The sequence below is a fragment of the Drosophila montana genome, unplaced genomic scaffold (assembly GCF_035044405.1).
Source record: "Drosophila montana isolate Dmon_TW-CO22-7 unplaced genomic scaffold, ASM3504440v1 contig_2127_1, whole genome shotgun sequence".
Lineage (NCBI taxonomy): Eukaryota > Metazoa > Arthropoda > Insecta > Diptera > Drosophilidae > Drosophila > Drosophila montana.
The window spans coordinates 144,698-165,914 of record NW_026997035.1 but is presented as its reverse complement, the minus strand read 5'-3'; the positions used below and the strand labels follow the sequence as shown (position 1 = coordinate 165,914).

General features: G+C 39.6%; 2 protein-coding genes and 1 long non-coding RNA gene across 7 annotated transcripts in view; 2 read left to right on the top strand and 1 right to left on the bottom strand.

The window, feature by feature from the left end:
* LOC135427166 (uncharacterized) overlaps nt 1-21,217 on the bottom strand; it is a 198,976-nt gene that overhangs the window by 41,865 nt on the left and 135,894 nt on the right. The window lies entirely within an intron of this gene.
* LOC135427163 (organic cation transporter protein-like) lies at nt 7,951-10,869 on the top strand. Its single transcript, XM_064680614.1, has 3 exons — nt 7,951-8,442; nt 8,505-8,648; nt 9,906-10,869. Exons 1-3 carry the CDS (start codon nt 8,054-8,056, stop codon nt 10,867-10,869), a joined length of 1,497 nt encoding a protein of 498 aa, XP_064536684.1. The 5' UTR covers nt 7,951-8,053.
* LOC135427162 (organic cation transporter protein-like) lies at nt 10,783-19,141 on the top strand. The gene is made up of 4 exons (XM_064680613.1): nt 10,783-10,917; nt 15,495-15,899; nt 15,962-16,105; nt 17,953-19,141. Exons 1-4 carry the CDS (start codon nt 10,835-10,837, stop codon nt 18,914-18,916), a joined length of 1,596 nt encoding a protein of 531 aa, XP_064536683.1. The 5' UTR covers nt 10,783-10,834; the 3' UTR covers nt 18,917-19,141.

Sequence of the window (21,217 nt, the reverse complement as noted above, 5' to 3'; positions counted from 1 at the left end):
ATTAAGAAGAGCATTATATACTTTGTAATGTAATGCTTAGACATTTTAAAAAATTACCGATTACATAGATATATCCATTTCGAGTATTAAAAAATAAATATAATAAAATATAGAATTCCCTAAAAAAAACTGGTATTTTGAACAAAGCTGTTATATACTTTAATATATCAAGCTCAGTCCCAGTATAAATTTTAAACATCATCTGCATCAATCCAAAATATTTGTTATTTGTAGCAGAGTGTAATTTGTTGCTTTTGAAAATTATGCGACCAGGTGAAGGTTGGACTTGTGGCTCTGCTGCTGTTGCTGCTGCTGCTTCAGCTACAGTTGTTATTATTGTTGTTGCTGATGCTGTGCGAGCTGAAGCGTGGCACACACACAGAGCATGTAAACATAACCTCAAATTAAAATATGTTTGCTTACGTAGAGCAAACTGAACGGCTAACTAACGGATGCCAGGACGCTGGACTCATTACAGGACTCCGTTCGAGGCATAAATTAAAACTTTTACTAAATTGTAACGGTGCAAGTTTTGAAGTCAAGTTAATTATGCATAAACCAGCGTAGAGCGAGTGCGAGTGCGAGTGCGAGAGCCGTGTCGGCATTTATTTACCTTCTGGTCTAAAGCACACGCAAAGATTGCAAGGCCTTGCTCTCACCCCCTTACACAGAATGGGATGGTCAGGGGGCTTGTTGCATGATATTATGACAGCTGCTTTGACTGACAGGCGGCGGTTGGCGACTGTCGGCAGCGGAAATTAAGCGCCTCGATTTGCGTGCCCGCCACGCATAAATCAGAGTGCGCCCCTCCTTACACTAAGCCCCGCTGAGCCAATGGGCTAGCTCCAACAAATTGATTAGGCCTTCGAGTCGTAGGCCTGGCAGATTACCAGAGCCTTCAACAAGGCGTAAAATACTCGACTCGATTATTAAGCTAAATGCATGAAATACGCGTCGCGCAGGAAATGCACCAAAGTCCAGCGTCAGTCAGTCAGTCAGTCAGTGAGCCAGTCTCTCAGTCAGTTTCTCAGTCAGTCAGTCATTTATTTAGTCGTGTCAAATTGCTTAACAAGCAATTATGGAGCCCGTCAACAGCCGCTCGAAAGGAGTTCAAAGGCAAGCCGAAACCCAGCCACGGGCTGGTCATGGAAAAAGGGCTCAGACCATTCGGCCTGCTGTTTGAGCCGGCTTAGTTAAGCAGCGCCCGACTAAAGCGACAAATCTGAGTAGCTGCAGCAGCAGCAGCAGCAGCACTTGATCATAATGATGATGCTTATGGCACTCGGCTGGAAATGAGTTGCAAACAAATGACTTAAGTGAGCAACTTACAAGCTGCATTAGCCAGACCCATGACAGCGCCCAGTCACTAACAATTTACTCAACAGGCCATCAACTGAGCTCGTTTCATGTGTGCAAGATTCAAGTCGTTATTATACATGGAATGCTATGATAGACACAATGTTTGCGAGTATTTTATTTACAATCTGTTAGGTACTTGCATTAAAATCTTTGAATACAGAATTTAGTGATTAATAATGAAGCTCTAAATTGAGTTCTTGTTTAACTTGTACAAAATGTTTCCCTTAAGTTTCTTTAGTTTTCCTTTCTAAAACATATCAATACAAGGCCTACCGGCCATAGAGATGCCAACTCACAATATATTTATTTCAAATTTTTTGGAATGTTCTTAACTCAAGCTCTTAAATATGTAATTGTGGTTTTTTCATTTTTGTGTGTGTTTGATGCTCTTGATAAGCTGAGCTACATGACTCGTTCATCACATTTTTAAATTACAGATTCTATCAATTATATTCAAAATTAATATATCATCATCTGGATATTTATAAGGAAGTGATTCCGACTATGACAAGTCTGCCTTAAAATGCATTCTTTAATTCGAACCTTTTGCCTTAAAGGTTGATCAGATATAATTTAAATATGTATAATAATGAACTAAATATTAAAAGCTTTATTTATCTACACTGTAAAAATACCTAGGCTTTGATAAACATACGGGTGCAGAGTTGCTAAGGAAGATCGTTTGTAGTTTTAGTAAGGTTCATAGCCCAATGTCAAATACTAAATTATTTGTGTATATGATTAAAACTGAAAATACAATTGACTGGGGAAATTGACTCTTCTGTTTTGACTAGCCAATTAAACTTCTCTATACCTACTAGACTAACACGTAATTTTACACCCTTATCGCTTCAAGTTTGCTCAACGAATTATGCCTTGCATGAACCGTTTAGGGTTCTCTGTGATGACTATAACAAGCATTACAGACTATTCTGTCTTCTCTTCCTCGTATAAAGTCTTCTGTTCTAAACTACTTAGCTAGTAGATGATAGTCTTATTTTTATTTTTTGTAATTGTATTTATGCATATACTCGTAGTTTGTATTCGTTTTTTTTTTTACTTTGCAACTCGTGTCGTACGTTACACGATTGCGCCCCTTGGTCGGTTGGGCGGCAGGTGGGATGCAGTACATTGTATCGGGATTCGCGTTAAAAAACAAAACAAAAAAAATATTGGTCTTAAACGAGACTTATGTCAAAGATTTTAAATACTCTTTGAAAAGTTTAGCTCCAGCTTTTCTGACAAAGGAACTTGTAAATCTGAGTCTTCAACTTGCTATTTGAAAGCTTAAATCTGTACCAAGGTCTCTTTGTTGCAGTAAGTAGACACAGTAGACTCAGTGACACCCCCTCTAGTTAGCAGGCCTCTCAACCCAACCCACCACACTCCACTTCCCGCTCTGATTTATGTGACACACATTAGAGCGCGTTCGTTTGTGGCCGTTGGAGGGCAAATTGAAAGGCCCAACGAACACTAAAACATATTGCTGCATTTTATTATGTTTTAAAATTAACAATTTTCAGAGATGAGCCAAAAGCAGCTCCAATGGACCTGATTCGGCCCTGTTGCATTCCAATTTAATGCATTTTTGCGCCTCTGGCCAAACAAATTACTCAAATATGGCGCATAAATTAATGGGTGAGGTAGAGCATTTACCGAAGGGAATACTAAACTAGACAACTGACTAGCGAAAATTAAAACATTAATCTGCCGACTAAAGCTGAGCATGCATAACAATTATTGCTGGGCCTTAAATTTATTAATTTATTTATAAAACCAAAAAAGTGCAGCAGAAAAAAAATGAGACACAAAAAGAGGTGCGAATGCGAACTTAAAGAGCTACAGAACAGAAACCCGACTTCCCTGTACCGCACAAAAAAAAAACAGAAGCATACAAGAACTTAACGAGAAACAGAACTCCAAATGGTTCTCAGTCTTCGTGTAGTATCGGTGCTGGGTTCTCTTAGCTGGCTTTGAGGGGGATGAGGCAGCGTATTTTTGTTGCTTTTTGTGTGCAGTTTTTAAAAATGTCCGTACACCCTCTAGGGACAGATTAGCGATTAATCTATGGGGCATGGTCACATGCACGTCCTACACTTGCCTGCAAGCAGCCAGCCAGTCAGCCAGCCAGCCAGCAGCTAGAAGCGTCCTGTGGAACGTGGTGGTACGAGGTAACGATTAAAAAATCTCCACAGTAAAGACTGAGCACTTAATCAAAGAGGATTTAGAGAGGAATAGAGCCAAAGCCCAGTGCCCAGAGCCCAAGCTCAAGCCAAGGCAGCCAAAGCGTTGATGCGGCGCTTTGTTTTTAGCTGATTTTTTTTTCCACTTAAAATGATGCTGCAAATACCCTATAAAAGTCAGTGGATATACCTCGACCTGAGGATGTAAGAGTTGGCTTTGAATATAGATCTTAACTTTCCATTTTTAATTTTACATGATTTTCTCAATAGAAGATTTCACTTGCAGTACATCTCGAATCTTAGTCCTGTAAATTGTCACACCTTCGAGACAGTTCACACACATGATCCACGGCACAGGTAGCTCAGCACTGGTGACCATTTGGATCGGCAGGCAGATGCTTGATAGGAATTCAGGTAGTCGGAAAATATATATAGAGAACATTTTAAGGGTAGTTTTGCACACTATTTATACTTATAATGGGACAAGCTATTGATTTTCTTCAGTAGAGGTCAAGCAGCAGACAAGTGTTATTCAACGTTTCGGTATTTGGAACAAGGTAAGTAGAAATAAACAAATCTCTAAGATTTTCAAAACAGTTTAATTTAGTTGAATGCTTTAAAACTATTAAATATATTGAGATTAATTTGTAAACACTTGAATCAATTGTTGAAATAATTAAGTTTTAATTTTAGTTCTCTTCAAGATTATTTGATAAGAGCTTAAGCTTGGATTTATTCTTATCAATATGTTGATTCGCTCTCGACAGAAAAACTTAAGTTTTATTAGTTTATAAGGTCGTAATTCCCTTTGTGAATCTGCACTTTTCAATAAAATTCTATTTATCTTTTGAATTTTGCAATTAATATTCACAGACAGAGCATCACCTAGTCGTTTTGAGTCATATTAAAATTATCTCTACTTGGGGTTTTTACTACATATTACAAGCAGTTTTATTTCGCTGAGCGTTGTTCATAGTTTCTGGTGCGCTTTTTCATTTGCGCTGCCAGCTCACAGCTGCCCCCTCTGACGCCAACCAACAGGCAAGTCTCCTCTCCGCGCCACACCGCTCTGATGGCCGCGGGACTGAGCTTCCAACTTGCAGCTCGCAGTTGGCAACTCATAAAAGACCTTAAATAGTGGCAAAGACATTTCAGACATTGCCGCGCGTTGCTGCATTTGTCAATTTGCTATGAGTTGAAAGGGGCGTGGCCGGGCATAAAAATGATATATGAGCGCGCTGAGTTAGCAATTTTCGTATGAATTGGTAAAACGACGCCGACATTCGCTTTATGAATTTCTTTATGGGCAAAACTATAAAATATTTTGATTGTATTTCATGTGAGCTGAAATTAAACGCTTGTTGCACTTTTTTCCATCTGTCTGGCTGCTTGTTGCGAACGCTTGATTCGGCTACGAGTGGATTTAGAAGCGTAGCATCCCTGCCGCCCCTTTGGCAGTGTTAACGGTTCTGTGTTGCAATTATGGCCTAGTAACCACAACCAGGCTGCACAGTGTTGGCCTTGGCTCAAACACTGCTCGCATTTCGTCATAAGCCCTGTACAATTTTTCGGTATTTCGCCCGTAATCCTTTTGTGTGCTAATTGGAGCGTTTCTAGGACCATAAATACCCCAGAAAATGAAAACGAGCGGCAAAAATATTTGCCAAAATATTTGGCATAAACATTTACCGCCGCTTCTGACATTCAAAAGCCGCTTAAATCTGCCACTTGGCCAAAGCGACCGACAATGTAAATGTTCTTTATGCCTTTTAATTGCTTTAGCTTTGTGGTCACACTTAGCATGACGTCGACGCTGCTGGAGGGGCAAGCAGTACGAGAGGTGGGAAATATGCAGTAGTTACACATATCATTTCGATTGCCTCTTCAACTTGCGACTTATAGCCACAGCTCAAATCTCTGTTAATTACGAGTTGTTTAAGCTAACATTTTCAAATCGAGTCAAGGACTTATTGCGGAAGCACTAGAAGTGCCAAGAGTTGATAGCTTTCTAAAAGTTTCAAGAATTAAGCCAAAATATTCGTATACATTTATCAATTGTATCCGTATACCAATATCCTGCTGCGTAGTTATATACATATATCCTGTATCTCAAATAATACTCTCTATACTCTGGTTGTCAAGACTGCTGGGAGTGTCATATCCTTACCTCATATTCTTATCCCTTCTCTTAAATTGAATATACGGTATAGGTATTAAGATCTGCTTACACTATATAATTCATTTTCTAGACCTAAAATGTATTGTGTATACTATTTATATTATATTGGCTATTTCTGATACAATTATAGATATTTAGATCCGCTTACAATGTATACTTTGTATTTAACACCTTAAATATACTGTTTATATTATTGGGTATTTCTAATACATTATTTTTTTTTATTTTATTTTATTATTGGTTGACAAAATGAGTGTCTTCCTAATTATTCAATATATTATACATACTTTATGAAAATTAAATGCTAAAAGCCTTGTTAGAATACACCATTTTCTAATAGCATCATCAACCGATTCAGGTGTTTTATTTACCAGTCCGGCCAGCTGTGCCCCTTTTCACAGCTAATTTTGTCAATGACGCTATTAGAGCCTACATCTAAGAAAAAGGGTGTAGGTAGGAAAAAAGTGTTCTTAAGTAAAATTAAAAATAATCTTAATTTGCTATATTATTTAGGAAAATACCATAACAGGAGAAAAGAAAGTAAGAAGATAGTTAATAAAGTAAAGAACTGTATGCTAGATATATAGCTTGTTAAGTAGATAGAATAAAGTGATAGAATTGGGAAAGTAATGGGGAATCGCCGACCCGGTGGGGGAAAATTTACAGGCTATCCGGCAAGCTATGCCCCTGCTCATAGCTGGGAATGGTCAGTGACTTCCCGAAGGTATCCTGAAAGCAACGATTTTATTAGGGGTAGAGAAAGTTCGGTAGAGAAAACGTGATGCAAACTATTGTAATTTTTACATACCACGCTAAAAGGATTGTGCATAGCTAAGTCAGTTGTGCACGTCGATAGGAATAAGGGGCGATAATTTCTGGTTGGTCTAGCCGGAACAGAGAATTGAAGATGCCCTTGCAGAGAAGGAGAATCTATAGCAACCGAAGATTAGGGTCCCAATTTAAACCTCGTAAGGCAAAAAGCAGAATATGAATCTGTTCAGAAGCAATTTCTGCTTATATATATATATATATATATATATATATATATATATACACTAGCGGGTATAACCCGGCCTTGCCCGTGGCACGTATGTCAATCAATGTTCTCAAAAAAATTTTAAACTGATACTGGACGGTAAACAAATAACTTTCTTACAAACGTTTTCCGCCAATTTACCACTGTTGCGAGTGGAATTTCCCAAATCGCTGAAACACGTATTCATTACATTCTTATGTAGATCTTTGAAAATAAGTTTGAAACAAATCGGACACAATTTAAAACTTCGCAAAAAAAATCCTTGTTCGCATTCCACCCGAAAAAATTTGGATTCTGCGAAAAGTGTGAAACACGTCTCAAATGATTTTTCTTATAGATCTTTGGAAACGAATTTGAGCGCGAAATGTCACCCACCAAATCTTTGACCTCCATTTCCACCAAGGAGGAACGGATTTTTCGAAAAGTGTGGAAGACCCCTCAAATGAATTTGAACAAAGATCTTTGAAAATTAGTTTGGGACCGATCGGATGGTAAACAAAAAACTTTCATACAACCGTTTCCGCCAATTTACCACTGTTGCGGGTGGAATTTCCCAAATCGCTGAAATACGTATCTATTAAGTTATTATAAAGAGCTTTAAAAATAAGTTTGAAGCAAACCGGAGACAACTTAAAGCTTCGCCCAAAAAATCTTTAAATCGCATTCCCCCCGAAGAAGTTTGAATTCTGCGAAAAGTGTGAAAAACGTCTCAAATGATTTTTCTTATAGATCTCTGGAAATGAATTTGAGCGCGAAACGTCACCCACCAAATCTTTGACCTAAATTTCCACCAAGGAGGAATGGATTTTCCTAAAAGTGTGAAACACCCCTCAAATGAATTTGAACAAAGATCTTTGAAAATAAGTTTGAGGCCGATCGGATGGTAAACAAAAAAGTTACATACAAACGTGTTTCGCGATTTTTCCACACTTGCGGGTGGAATTTCCCGAAACCCCGTCTTAACGTGCACCTACATACATAAGGTATCTACAGTGAAAATTTCAGCTTCCTAGCTCTTACCGTTTGGGCTGTGCGTTGATCACCAATCAGTCAGTCAGTCAGGACAAACAGTTTTATATATAGAGATACCCACATATATATATCCAATTCATTGAGAAAATCAAGTTTACACTGGAAAAAACTGTCAACAAGCTACTATAATTTAGTCTGTACTCTCAGTACACACACATAATAGGGACAATCAACATTTAAATTTTAAGCGATTCAATGTTTTTTTTTCTGTTTTCGTTTTTGTGTTTCTAAAGTTAGCAAACGTAGGTACACGAACTAATTATAATGGACGATCAACCGAAAAAGAAGAAGAAGGAGCCGGTTCCGGTGGAGAAGACGGCCGATCCAATTATCTCCCAGATCGGTGACTTTAAGCGTTATCAGTTCTGGTTTTGCATGCTGATATTTTTGTGTAAATTTGGCACCGGCTGGCACACACTGGCACACATCTTTTTGGCGGCCCCCACGCCTGTCAGTTGCGGAACACCAAACGTGACAGATCCGTGCAGCGACGAATGCAAAAAGACCGAGTTCGACACCAGCGTATTTGAGACCACCATCGTTACCGAATGGAATCTTACCTGTAAAAATTCCAGTTTATCCAGTATGTCACAATCCATTGTTATGGCTGGCATTATGTTTGGCAGTATTTTCTTTGGCATGATCGCAGATCGGTAAGCTATATACAATATACCTTTATATATTTATATCATTAATTACGAATATATATTTGCAGTTGTGGTCGTCGTCCTGCATTTTTAGGCTGCTGCTTCATGCAGCTAGGCGCTGGCTTGATCGTCTGTCTATCCCCGTATTTTTGGTTCTACTGTCTCTTCAGATTTCTGACGGCTTTTGCCACAGGCGGCACCATGACAACCAGGTACAGCCCTAACATCACTCACTAATTTTACTCTTAATCAGAATAGAATTTACTCTAATTTTGTCGTGAAATGTGTAACGCATAGAAGGAGACATCTCCGACCCCATAAAGTATATATATTCTTGATCAGTATCAACAGCCGAGTTGATATAGCCATGTCCGTCTGTACGTCTGTCTGTTTCTATGCGAACTAGTCTCTCAGTTTTAAAGCTATCTTTATGAAACTTTGCAGAATTCCGTTGCACGCAGTTCATATGTCAAAAACCAGCTGGATCGGACCACTATATCATATAGCTGCCACAGGAACGATCGGTCGAAAAGTAGGTTCTTGTATGAAAAACATTTTTGTTTATAAAGTTATCTTGACTAAACTCGGTATTTATTAGTTTTACTACGCTCCCCATATATATGCAAAATCCTATTAAGATCGGACAACTATATCATATAGCTGCCATAGGAACGATCGGTCGAAAATTAAGTTTTTGTATGGAAAATTTTTATGTTTTTCAAGATATCTTGACCAAACTCGGTACTTATTAGTTTTACCAAGCTCCCCATATATATGCAAAATCCTATTAAGATCGGACAACTATATCATATAGCTGCCATTGGAAAGATCGGCCGAAAATTAAGTTTTTGTATGGAAAATTTTAATGTCTTAACCATACTCGGCATTAACTATTTTCCCTGTGCTTCTTAGATACGGGCAAAGCACTATGAGCATTTTGAAAAGGTTGGGTCTGCAAGGGTATTAAATCTTCGGCGTGCCGAAGATAACACTTGTTTCTCGTTTTTATTTATAGATGGTATCTCCTGGCGTTGTCCTGTTCAAGTACTTTGCTTACATCTTAAGACAATAATTACGACCCGTTTACTAGCCGTGCAAAATTTATATCCACCCACAATATCTAAAGTTCCGAATCTTAGTTAGTCTTTACACTGTATTTTAAAATGAGTTTTAGGTTCACAAAAAGTTGAAATCAATGTTTTCCGCCCATTTAAGTCGCTTGTTACGAAGCTTGAACCCGAGTAACAAACTTTTTCATTGACCCATGATCTATATCAGAAAGGATTGGAAATTTCAGTAATGTGCTTCACGAAGCCTGCAAAAAAATGAGTGTTGATATTTATTTAGGTTCGGTTAGAAAGTAAGGAAATCTACCTTTATTTAAAATTTTGAAATACCGAAATTTTCGATAAGCTTTGAATTTAATATTCGTTTTGCTTGCTTCTCTCCCTCTTTCACTCGCTCGACAGCTTTGTGCTCATCATGGAAATCATTGGACCGAAGAAACGCGAACTAGTTGCAATTCTGTATCAAATACCGTTCAACATTGGCCACGCCTCCCTGGCGGTATTCGCCTACTTTATACGGACCTGGCGCTGGTTTCAGTTCTCCGTGACAATATTTTCAGTCGTGTTCGTGATTTACATATGCCTGGTGCCCGAGTCGCCACGTTGGCTGTTTACGACAGGACACGTGGATGCTTCCATTAAGATATTGGAAAGGATAGCTAAAAGAAACAATGCTCCCACCGAAACCATCCGAGGGGAAATAGAGGCCGGCTACAAAGCGCTGGCTGCCAGGACACCTACAAAAAAGGGTACCGTGATCGATCTTTTTCGAACGCCCTTATTGCGTGTGAAGACCTTTTGCATGCTCGTTATTTGGTTGGTGATTTGCATGGTCTACTATGGCACCGCCCAGTATATATCCAAGCTGGGCGGCAATATATTCCTTAACAATCTCATCGCCGCTGGGCTGGGCATCCCCGGCACCCTGCTCTGCGTGGTCTTGACCAAGTATTTGGGTCGCAGGATCACAATGATGCTGTCCAATGGGCTTAGTGCCATTGGACTGTTAGCTTTGGTGTTTCTGACTAGTTTCGATATGCGGATTCAGGTGGCCTGCGCCATAGTGGGACTATTTGGTGCGTCGATATCATTTCCCAATGTGTATCTATGGGGCGGTGAGATATTCCCGACAGTGGTGCGCTCGAATGGTATGGGCCTGTGCTCAATGGTTGGCCGTTTTGGTAGTCTGCTAGCACCGCTCATCTGTGATCTGGCCCAGATTAAGCTATGGATAACACCACTCATATTCGGCCTCTTCTCGGTAGCGGCCGTGATTTGCAGCATATTTTTACCAGAGACACGCGGTACTCCGTTACCGGAGACATTGGAGGATGGCGAAAACTTTGGACGCAAGGCAAAAGGGTAACTGGAAGTTTTGCGCAGTGCTGAAAATCCAGACTTTAGCACAAGCCGAGTAAGTAAACAGTTCCAGCCAAAGTTTGTCATAGACCCAGCTCCATTTGGCCCAAAATGACAGGAACAAAATATATAACAAGCAGTGGGTGAGGTGGAGGGTTGGGGGGGAAGGGGGGTGGGGGTATATGCAGTAGTTACACATATCATTTCGATTGCCTCTTCAACTTGCGACTTTTAGCCACAGCTCAAATCACTGTTAATTACAAGTTTAAGCTAACATTTTCAAATCGAGTCAAGGACTTATTGCGAAAGCACTAGAAGAGGCAAGAGTTGATAGCTTTCTAAAAGTTTCAAGAAGTAAGCCAAAATATTCGTATATATTTATCAATTGTATCCGTATACCAATATCCTGCTGCGTAGTTATATGCATATATCCTGTATCTCAAATAATACTCTCAATACTCTGGTTGTCAAGACTGCTGGGACTATCATATCCTTACCTCATATTCTTATCCCTTCTCTTAACTTGAATATACGGTATAGGTATTAAGATCTGCTTACACTATATTATTCAGTTTCTAGACCTAAAATGTTTTGTGTATACTATTTATATTATATTGGCTATTTCTGATACAATAATAGATATTTAGATCCGAATACACTGTATACTTTGTATTTTACACCTTAAATATACTGTTTATATTATTGGGTATTTCTGTTACATTAAAACACATTCATTATTTTACAAAAGCTCACTTAACTTTTTATACCCTGAACCCATTGAAAATGGTTAAAAAGGGTATAATGTATTTGTGCAAATGTATGTAACAGGCAGAAGGAAGCATCTCCGACCCCATAAAGTATATATATTTTTGATCGGCATCAACAGTCGAGTCGATCTAGCCATGTCCGTCTGTCTGTCTGTCTGTCCGTCCGTCCGTATGTATGAACGCAAGGATCTCAGAACCTATAAGAGCTAGAATCGAAATTTTAGCTGTAGGTCCTCCTAGTGCCCGCGCAAATCGAGTTTGTTTCCCATATTCGATAACTTGCCCCGTTTCCAAGTTTTTTTGAGCACTTTGGTAAATATTAAGAGCTAGAGTCCCCAAACTTGACTTTAGCTTCTAGTATAGTATATATATCATATATCTTTTATTTTATAGCTACCACCACCTCACCGCTACAACCTCATAGCTATAAAAGAAGTAAAAACACCAATTAATGCCGCCCACCAATATCAGCCACAATTAAAATGCAATTGACTTTGATAATACACGAATATTTTATAATACAATAAGATCTACTGCTGAAAATTGTATCAAGATCGGTTAACCCTGCCAAGGTAACTTTTTTTTTTATTAATTTATCTTTATTACTACTAAAGCAAACGAGCGCTTAGCTCGAGCTGCATTTGCTGTTGGAATAAGAAGGTTCAGGGTATCCCCTAGTCGGGAGCTCCCGACTAGAACCTCTTACTTGTTTAAGATTGTTTATGCAGTAATATACTTACTAAACAGCCATTCAATCAGTTTTTAAATAATATTCCTAAACAAACCAATTGATTTCACAAACAAATCTGTGAAAGAATCTTTTTTTGAGCTCGTTGTTATGTTTCGTTTTCATTATGTTCCATTCAATATTGTCAGATTTCATTAGTAGCTCGCGCTGTCAACAGAAGCTGTAAAAATATTCAAAATAGTCTAGTAAAAAAAATCGTAGAGATAAGATGGTTGCGTATTGACTCTGTGTGGAGAGCGAGTTAATAATAAAACAATAAAACCTTTATATGCGCCTTATCAGGCCGGAGATGATGCTGTCAAAGCTCTTATCTCAGTCCAGACTCGCCCGCTGTGAAAATGCAGAACTAATTCAGCTCAACTCATTGTCGTACGGGTTAAACGCAGTCTGGCAGCAGCTGCTGAAAGCTATTGATGGAAAGGATATATAAGGAATTCGTGGTTTAAATTATAAAAGAAAAAGGTGGGCGTGAGTGGCATATACTTATAATTCGCGACATTGATAAGCCTAGCATTGGGCATACCAAGACAAATGCAATGTGCAATGTGCAACGTGCAAATAAACAACAAATAGGCTGGTGATCAACGCTAATTCGTAACATGTGCATAAAATCTTACAAAGCCTAATAAGAAAAAGTGCATTATATTTATAACAACTAAAATCTTATATAAGTTTTGTATATATAGGCTTAGCTGCCACTCGATTGTGAACACGGTTTCCAGCATTCAGTTCGTTTGATTCAAGGTTTGAGTAAAAGTACATAAAATGAGTGAACAACAGATTTGCAGTCTAACATATATCTCTATGTATAATAACAATAGTAAAAGTAATAGTACCAATAATAATAACAGTAATTATAATAGTAAAAGCAAAGTAGCAAATATATTTACTTAAGCTACCACTTGTGGCGAAAGTGGACTTTAAGACGAAGTTTTGAAAACTTTGAACCACAAGATAAGCAAAAAAAGGTCAATGTGATTATTTTTTTTTTAAAACAAGCAGCTATAAAAAGCACGCACTTTGTAAACGGAATGTCTGATTTAGGTAACTCAGCGTCGGATCAATGAAAGAAGTTGCTGGTTCGACTCCAACAGCAATTGTCAACTTGTTTGTGTTTGTTAATCTTGACCTGACCCGGTATTTACTAGTATTCCATACTTGATTGACCCGCATCTCTGTCTATTAAACATACACACCTTAATAAAAGTTAAAATTAATAAAAAAAAAAATCAAGTGAGTAGCTTGTCAAATTGTTAAAACTCATATACCATACTAGCGGGTATAACCCGGCCTTGCCCGTGGAACGTATGTTAAAAATCAACGTTCTCAAAAAGCTTTGAAAATGATTTTGAAACTTATCGGACGGTAAACAAACAATTTTCATAGAAACGTTTTCCGCCAATTTACCAATGTTGCGAGTGGAATTTCCCAAATTGCTAAAATACGTATTTATTAAGTTCTTATGTAGAGCTTTGAAAATAAGTTTGAAGCAAATCGGACACAACTTAAAACTTCTCCCAAAAAATCTTTAAATCGCATTCCTCCCGAAGAAGTTTGAATTCTGCGAAAAGTGTGAAACACGTCTCAAATAATTTTTTTATAGATCTCTGGAAATGAATTTGAGCGCGAAACGTCACCCACCAAATCTTTGACCTCCATTTCCACCAAGGAGGAATGGGTTTTCCGAAAAGTGCGAAACACCCCTCAAATGAATTTGAACAAAGATCTTTGAAAATAAGTTTGGGGCCGATCGGATGGTAAACAAAAAAGTTACATACAAACGTTTTTCGCGATTTTTCCACACTTGCGAGTGAAATTTCCCGAAACCCCGTCTTAACGTGCACCTACATCACATAAGGTAGCTACAGTGAAAATTTCAGCTTCCTAGCTCTTACCGTTTGGGCTGTGCGTTGATCACCAATCAGTCAGTCAGTCAGTCAGTCAGTCAGTCAGTCAGTCAGTCAGACAGTCAGTCAGTCAGGACAAACAGTTTTATATATAGAGATCATTCACAAAGTTGATTGCTTTTGCTAATCTATAGTCGTGTTGACAGCTCTTAAGTAACCGTATCGAAAGGCAACAATCTGAAGTTATATTTTAATGCCCAGTTTGGGCATCTTAGTGGGTGCCAATGTGACACATTTATGCGACAATTGGCGGATTTATCATGTGGCTAGCATTGTGTTTGCCCTGAGTGTATGTTGGCGTCTGTGTATGTTACATTGATTGGCTATCCAATTTGCATATAATTTATTTTCAATTGTTGTGACATTTTGCGCCACTGTTGTTGCTCTCTGGACAGGTTGCCACAGTCGTGGGAATATGCTGACTGGTTGCAAGTAGCGAGTGTTGATTGTTGCTTGTCGCTAGCGACAAATCTCGAGGCCTGGCTCACTAGTACTCACTTGGGCCGAACTTTCACTCGATTGTGGCCTGGCTTATTCGATAATTAAGCCATCTTGTGGCAGTGGCAGCAAAGTTTATCTGACTGCAGACAATGGCTGCATCTGGCTGCTATCTGTGGCAAATAGCTCTGGCCAAGGCGCACCTTCAATTAATGAAGTGGCCAACTTTATTTAACTACAACTACAGAGTTCCGAATCATGTAGCTGAAAGTCTGTGACTAGAGGTAAAAGTGGAGTTTGTTGCCTTTTGGCCTTATTTCTGTTGCAATACTAAATGCCAATTTAGCCTGGATGCAATTCCAAACGTTGTGTCGCTGCCGCTGCCGCTGCTACTGCTCAGGTGCTAATGCCTGGCCAAGTTTGTCACGTTAACCGGCTGTTAACCAGCTGAGGCCGTTGAGGCCCCAAAAACCGGTTCGATGTTGGCATATGAAATCGATCTGACGATCTTTTGGGCCCAGCCGCATTTTCGCGCCAGTCTGTCAGTTGCCGGTCGCGAGTTGTGCGAGCGCCAGTCCGTAATATATATAGTCCACATATATATATCCAATTAATTGAGAAAATCAAGCTTGCACTGGAAACTGCACTTTGCACTGTCATTAAACTGCTTTAATTAGTTTGTACCTTCAGTACACACACATAATAGGGACAATCAACATTCTAATTCTTACCATGTTTTTTTTCTATTTATGATTTTTCTTTTTTACTTTAGATACATACAACAACTAATTATAATGGACGATCAACCGAAAAAGAAGGAGCCGGTTCCGGTAAAGAAGACGGCCGATCCAATTATCTCCCAGATCGGTGACTTTAAGCGTTATCAGTTCTGGTTTTGCATGCTGATATTTTTAAGTAAATTTGGCACCGGCTGGCACACACTGGCACACATCTTTTTGGCGGCCCCCACGCCTGTCAGTTGCGCAACACCAAACGTGACAGATGCGTGCAGCGACGCTTGCGAAAAAACCGAGTTCGACACCAGCGTATTTAAGACCACCATCGTTACCGAATGGAATCTTACCTGTAAAAATTCCAGTTTATCCAGTATGTCACAATCCATTGTTATGGCTGGCATTATGTTTGGCAGTATTGTCTTTGGCATGATCGCAGATCGGTAAGCTATATACAATATACCTTTATATATTTATATCATTAATTACGAATATATATTTGCAGTTGTGGTCGTCGTCCTGCATTTTTAGGCTGCTGCTTCATGCAGCTAGGCGCTGGCTTGATCGTCTGTCTATCCCCGTATTTTTGGTTCTACTGTCTCTTCAGATTTCTGACGGCTTTTGCCACTGGCGGCACCATGACAACCAGGTAATGCCCTAACCAAACTCACTAATTTTATTGTTAATCAATTCAAACAAATTCACGATTTCACCGAACATTCATAATAGCCCATAATTAATGGCATAGAGCTAGACAGAAAATTCATTACTGTTTACCGGAGATTTAATACACTATCAGGAAGATGATTTATTATTCTAAAAGCAATCTGACCATTTTATTTTTTCAAGCTGTGTTGTGTGGACTTGGTTTTTTTTGCCATCAAATAAAATATATATAAAAAAAATATGATATTAAATATTTATAGATGGTATCTCCTGGCGTTGTCCAGTTGAAGTACTTTGCTTACATCTTAAGACAATAATTACCACCCGTTTACTAGCCGTGCAAAATTTATATCCACCCACAATATCTAAAGTTCCGAATCTTAGTTAGTCTTTACACTGTATTTTGAAAATGAGTTTAACGTTCACAAAAAGTTGAAATCAATGTTTTCCGGCCATTTTAGTCGCTTGTTACGAAGCTTGAACCCGAGTAACAAACTTTGTCATTGACACATGGCCCACTTTGTGCATCCAAGAGGGTTGGATTTTGAGAAATGTGTGAAACACTTCGTAATAGTTCAAAAATCATTGAATATTATTTTCAAGCTAATCATATTTAATTTTATTCAGCCGTATTCTGCTAATTTTCCACTACGGATGGATTTCTCCGCACATTCGAATAGAAAAACAGTAAGAGGTTCTAGTCGGGAGCTCCCGCCTAGAGGATACCCTGAACCCTCTTATTCTTATATACCAAATGCAGCTCGCTCTACGCGGTCGTTTGCTTTAGAAGTAAAAAAGATAAATAAAAAAAAAAAAACCCTTGGCAGGGTTTGAACTCGCAACTGACCGCATTACTTGCTGCCGCCTCTACGCAACAGCCACACCAGCAAAAACAAGTAAGAGGTTCTAGTCGGGAGCTCCCGACAAGGGGATACCCTGAACCCTCTTTTTCCAACACCAAATGCAGATCGCGCTACGCGCTCGTTTGATTTAGTAATAATAAATAAAAATGAAAAGAAAAAAAAAATTGTTCCCTTGGCAGCGTTCGAACTCGCAACTAACCGCACCACTCTACTCAAGAGCCACACCAATAATTGGGACGCACTGAGAAGAAACCCAATTAAAATAGCAGCACAGATAACAATTCAATCGCAATTGCAATACTGTTGATAGAATTCAAAGCAGACGTGCATGAATGTGTGTGTGTACATGCACACAGAAATTCTTGGAATTTGCGCTTGTTTATCGATTACTTAGAAACGGGGCAAGTTATCGATATTGGAATCGATCTGCGCGGGCACTACGAGGACCTACAGCCAAAATTTCAAGTCTCTAGCTCTTATAGGTTCTGATATCCTTGCGTTGATACATACGGACGGACGGACGGACAGACGGACAGACGGACAGACAGACAGACAGACATGGCTAGATCGACTCGGCTATTGATGCTGATCAAGAATATATATACTTTATGGGGTCGGAGATGCTTCCTTCTGCCTGGTACATACATTTGCACAAATACAATATACCCTGTTTAACCATTTTTAATGAGTTCAGGGTATAAAAAATGCAGATGTGCCAATCAGTTAGTCAGTCGAATATATGTAGATATATATAAAGACTATAACAAAAAGGATTGGAAATTTCAGTACTGTGCCTCACGATGCCTGGCAAAATGAGTGTTGTAAGTAAGCAGATTTACCATTATTTAAACTTTTGAAATACCGAAATTTTCGATTAGATTTGAATTTGCTTGCTTCTCTCTCTCTCTCTCTCTCTCTCTCTCTCTCTCTCTCTCTCTCTCCCCCCTCTCTCTCTCTCGCTCGACAGCTTTGTGCTCATCATGGAAATCATTGGACCGAAGAAACGCGAACTGGTTGCAATTCTGTATCAAATACCGTTCAACATTGGCCACGCCTCCCTGTCGGTATTCGCCTACTTTATACGGACCTGGCGCTGGTTTCAGTTCGCCGTGACAATATTTTCAGTCGTGTTCGTGATTTACATATGCCTGGTGCCCGAGTCGCCACGTTGGCTGTTTACGACAGGACGCGTGGATGATTCCATAATGATATTGGAAAAGATAGCTAAAAGAAACAATGCTCCCACCGAAACCATCCGAGGGGAAATAGAGGCCGGCTACAAAGTGCTGGCTGCCAGGACACCTACAAAAAAGGGTACCGTGATCGATCTTTTTCGAACGCCCTTATTGCGTGCGAAGACCTTTTGCATGCTCGTAATTTGGTTGGTGATTTGCATGGTCTACTATGGCACCGCTCAGTATATATCCAAGCTGGGCGGCAATATATTCCTTAACAATCTCATCGCCGCTGGGTTGGGCATACCCGGCAGCCTGCTCTGCGTGGTCTTGACCAAGTATTTGGGTCGCAAGATCACAATGATGCTGTCCAATGGGCTTAGTGCCATTGGACTGTTAGCTTTGGTGTTTCTGACTAGATTCGATATGCGGATTCAGGTGGCCTGCGCCACACTGGGACTATTTGGTGCGTCGATATCATTTCCCAATGTGTATCTATGGGGCGGTGAGATATTCCCGACAGTGGTGCGCTCGAATGGTATGGGCCTGTGCTCAATGATTGGCCGTTTTGGTGGTCTGCTAGCACCGCTCATCTGTGATCTGGCCCAGTTTAAGTCATGGATAACACCACTCATATTCGGCCTCTTCTCGTTAGCGGCCGTGATTTGCAGCATATTTTTACCAGAGACACGCGGTACTCCGTTACCGGAGACATTGGAGGATGGCGAAAACTTTGGACGCAAGGCAAAAGAGTAACTGGAAGTTTTGCGCAACTTCACAGCTCCAGCAAAGTCTGTCATAGACTCATTTGGCCTAAAATGCCAGCAACAAAAAAAAACTTACAAATGCAAAATGTAATTATCGCATAATTAATACAGTTTCGTTACTGCTAATACTGGGTTGATCCCTGGCAAACATTTATTTTTGTTCCCCCTTTTACTGCTATGCGGCGCAATAAAAGTTTACGTTTTGTCAAGTTAATGCGAAGTTTTTTTAAATAAATTGCGTATACAGTTTTTAGACACCAATTAATACAAATACCTTTGATTTAGTTTAGGCTTGCGATACTTTAAAGCAACAAACATATTCTCAAGCTAGAGATACTTCCGATTTAGACCATGTTCAAAGAGCATAATGAAACTAGTACTTGACGAGTTTGTTTAAAATATCTTGCTAAACAAAAAAGTTTTTCTTAGAAGAACCTACTTTTCGACCGATCGTTCATATGGCATATGGCTCAGGCCGATTACGACATATGTATGTACTGCCTGCAACGGAAAAACGGACCTATGCAAAGTTTTAATACGATAGGCTTAAAACTGAGAGACTAGATCGCATATAATATATGTATATACTTTGCAACAAGGGACAATTGCATTGTATAGTTAGTGCTAGAAGGTAACTAAACTTTATGGATAATTGCTTAACAGCAAACAAGTCAGAGGACTGCACGAAAATGAATCGATTAAGGGCCATGTATATCGATTACTGTCACAAGCTGATTAACACGCATGAATGACAAACGCATCAGCTTTTAGTCAGCTAATGCCCATAGCAATTATCTTCAAGCACATCGCAGTGAATCAATGGCTAGCCGCCTGACTACATGACCTTCACGTAAAAAACCAGCTGAAAAGCCCACTCAAGGTTAATATCATTGTCAACTTTTGGCACGCCTCATTTATATGCAACACTTGGTACTCCATGTCGCTGGCTGTCTGACCGTCTGCCCACTGACCGCGCAAACCCCGTGCCAGCCACAGAGCTGGACGTCGGCAGTCAGGAGTCGGTCAGTCGCCGTCGGCACTTGACTACATGGTGCGGCTTTCAGGCTGCGCTGCTCAAATCGCCACTCAAGCGCAGGCAAGCATCAGCTTTGAGATTCCGTCGCCAGTCGCCCTGTCTGGGCAGTCAATCAGTTGGGGGCAGCCGCCAGCCGCCGGCCGCAACTGGCCCGGGCAACCGACTGGGTTCCAAGTTTTTAGCGTCATCGGCACTGGCATCTTGTCATGTCAGCCGTACGAAAACTGTCAGAATTCGAGTTGAAGTTGGCGTTCAACTTGCTGCCTCGATGCACATCACCAGATCCAGACCCAGGTTTCAATCCCAGTTCCAGTTCAAGTTTAAGTCCAAGTCCGAGTCTCAGACCCGAAGCCACTCCAAGCTCCAGCGTCGGCGTCGCATTTTTAATCAGCCGCGGCGCGTCTTAGTGATAATTACCAGGCATATTTGTTGCCGGCTCCTGTTCCTGCCTGCCTGTTTCTACAGCTTCTACTGTTCCTGCTGTATAATTAATTACAAGTGCGGCGCTGATGTTGTGCCTGGTCAATTATTCATTGGCTCTGCTGCTGTTGTTTTTCTTTTATTTCTGGCTCTGATACTCCCATTCACATGTATTCCTCCAAATTCACCAACTAAAACGTTTTTTTTTTGCATTTTTGGCAGTAACTGCCAGCAAAGAGACACGTCATGATTAAAATCTATTCCAGAAAAAGAAGGCATAAACAGAAAAATTCTCAAAAATGTGCAACATTCAAAAAATAACGCGTCTTCTTAAGGGCATGTGTCTATGTATTCTCCTTGTTGTTTTCTATTTGAATAAAAATGAAAATTTAAAACTTCGCTGCAGAATTTGAACCTGCGACCTCCCGCTTGCTAGTCCAATGCTCTTGAACCAATACCATGCATTTCAAATTTGTATTTTAACCTAGTTTAAACAAAAACGAAAAAACACCTATTAAAATGTTTTAAACAACTCACATATGATTTTAAAAATTAAAGAAAAAAGTAGTAATATAAAAAATAAATGCACTTTATATGCAAAATCATTCTGGAGCACAAACTAACATAAAACATGCAAATTACTTGACTTTTCGCAATTTTAAGGCCGCGTGAAGGCTGGTAACAATTTGTGCAATGGAATGTAAATCAACAAAATTTGAAAAACTGAATGTCTTTGCGGCTATTCAACATTTCTACACTCAGAAAAAATATGAAATTCGTCTGTATAGTTAGGAAAGATTTTTAATTTGTTTGGCTTAATTTAATAAAATTCCT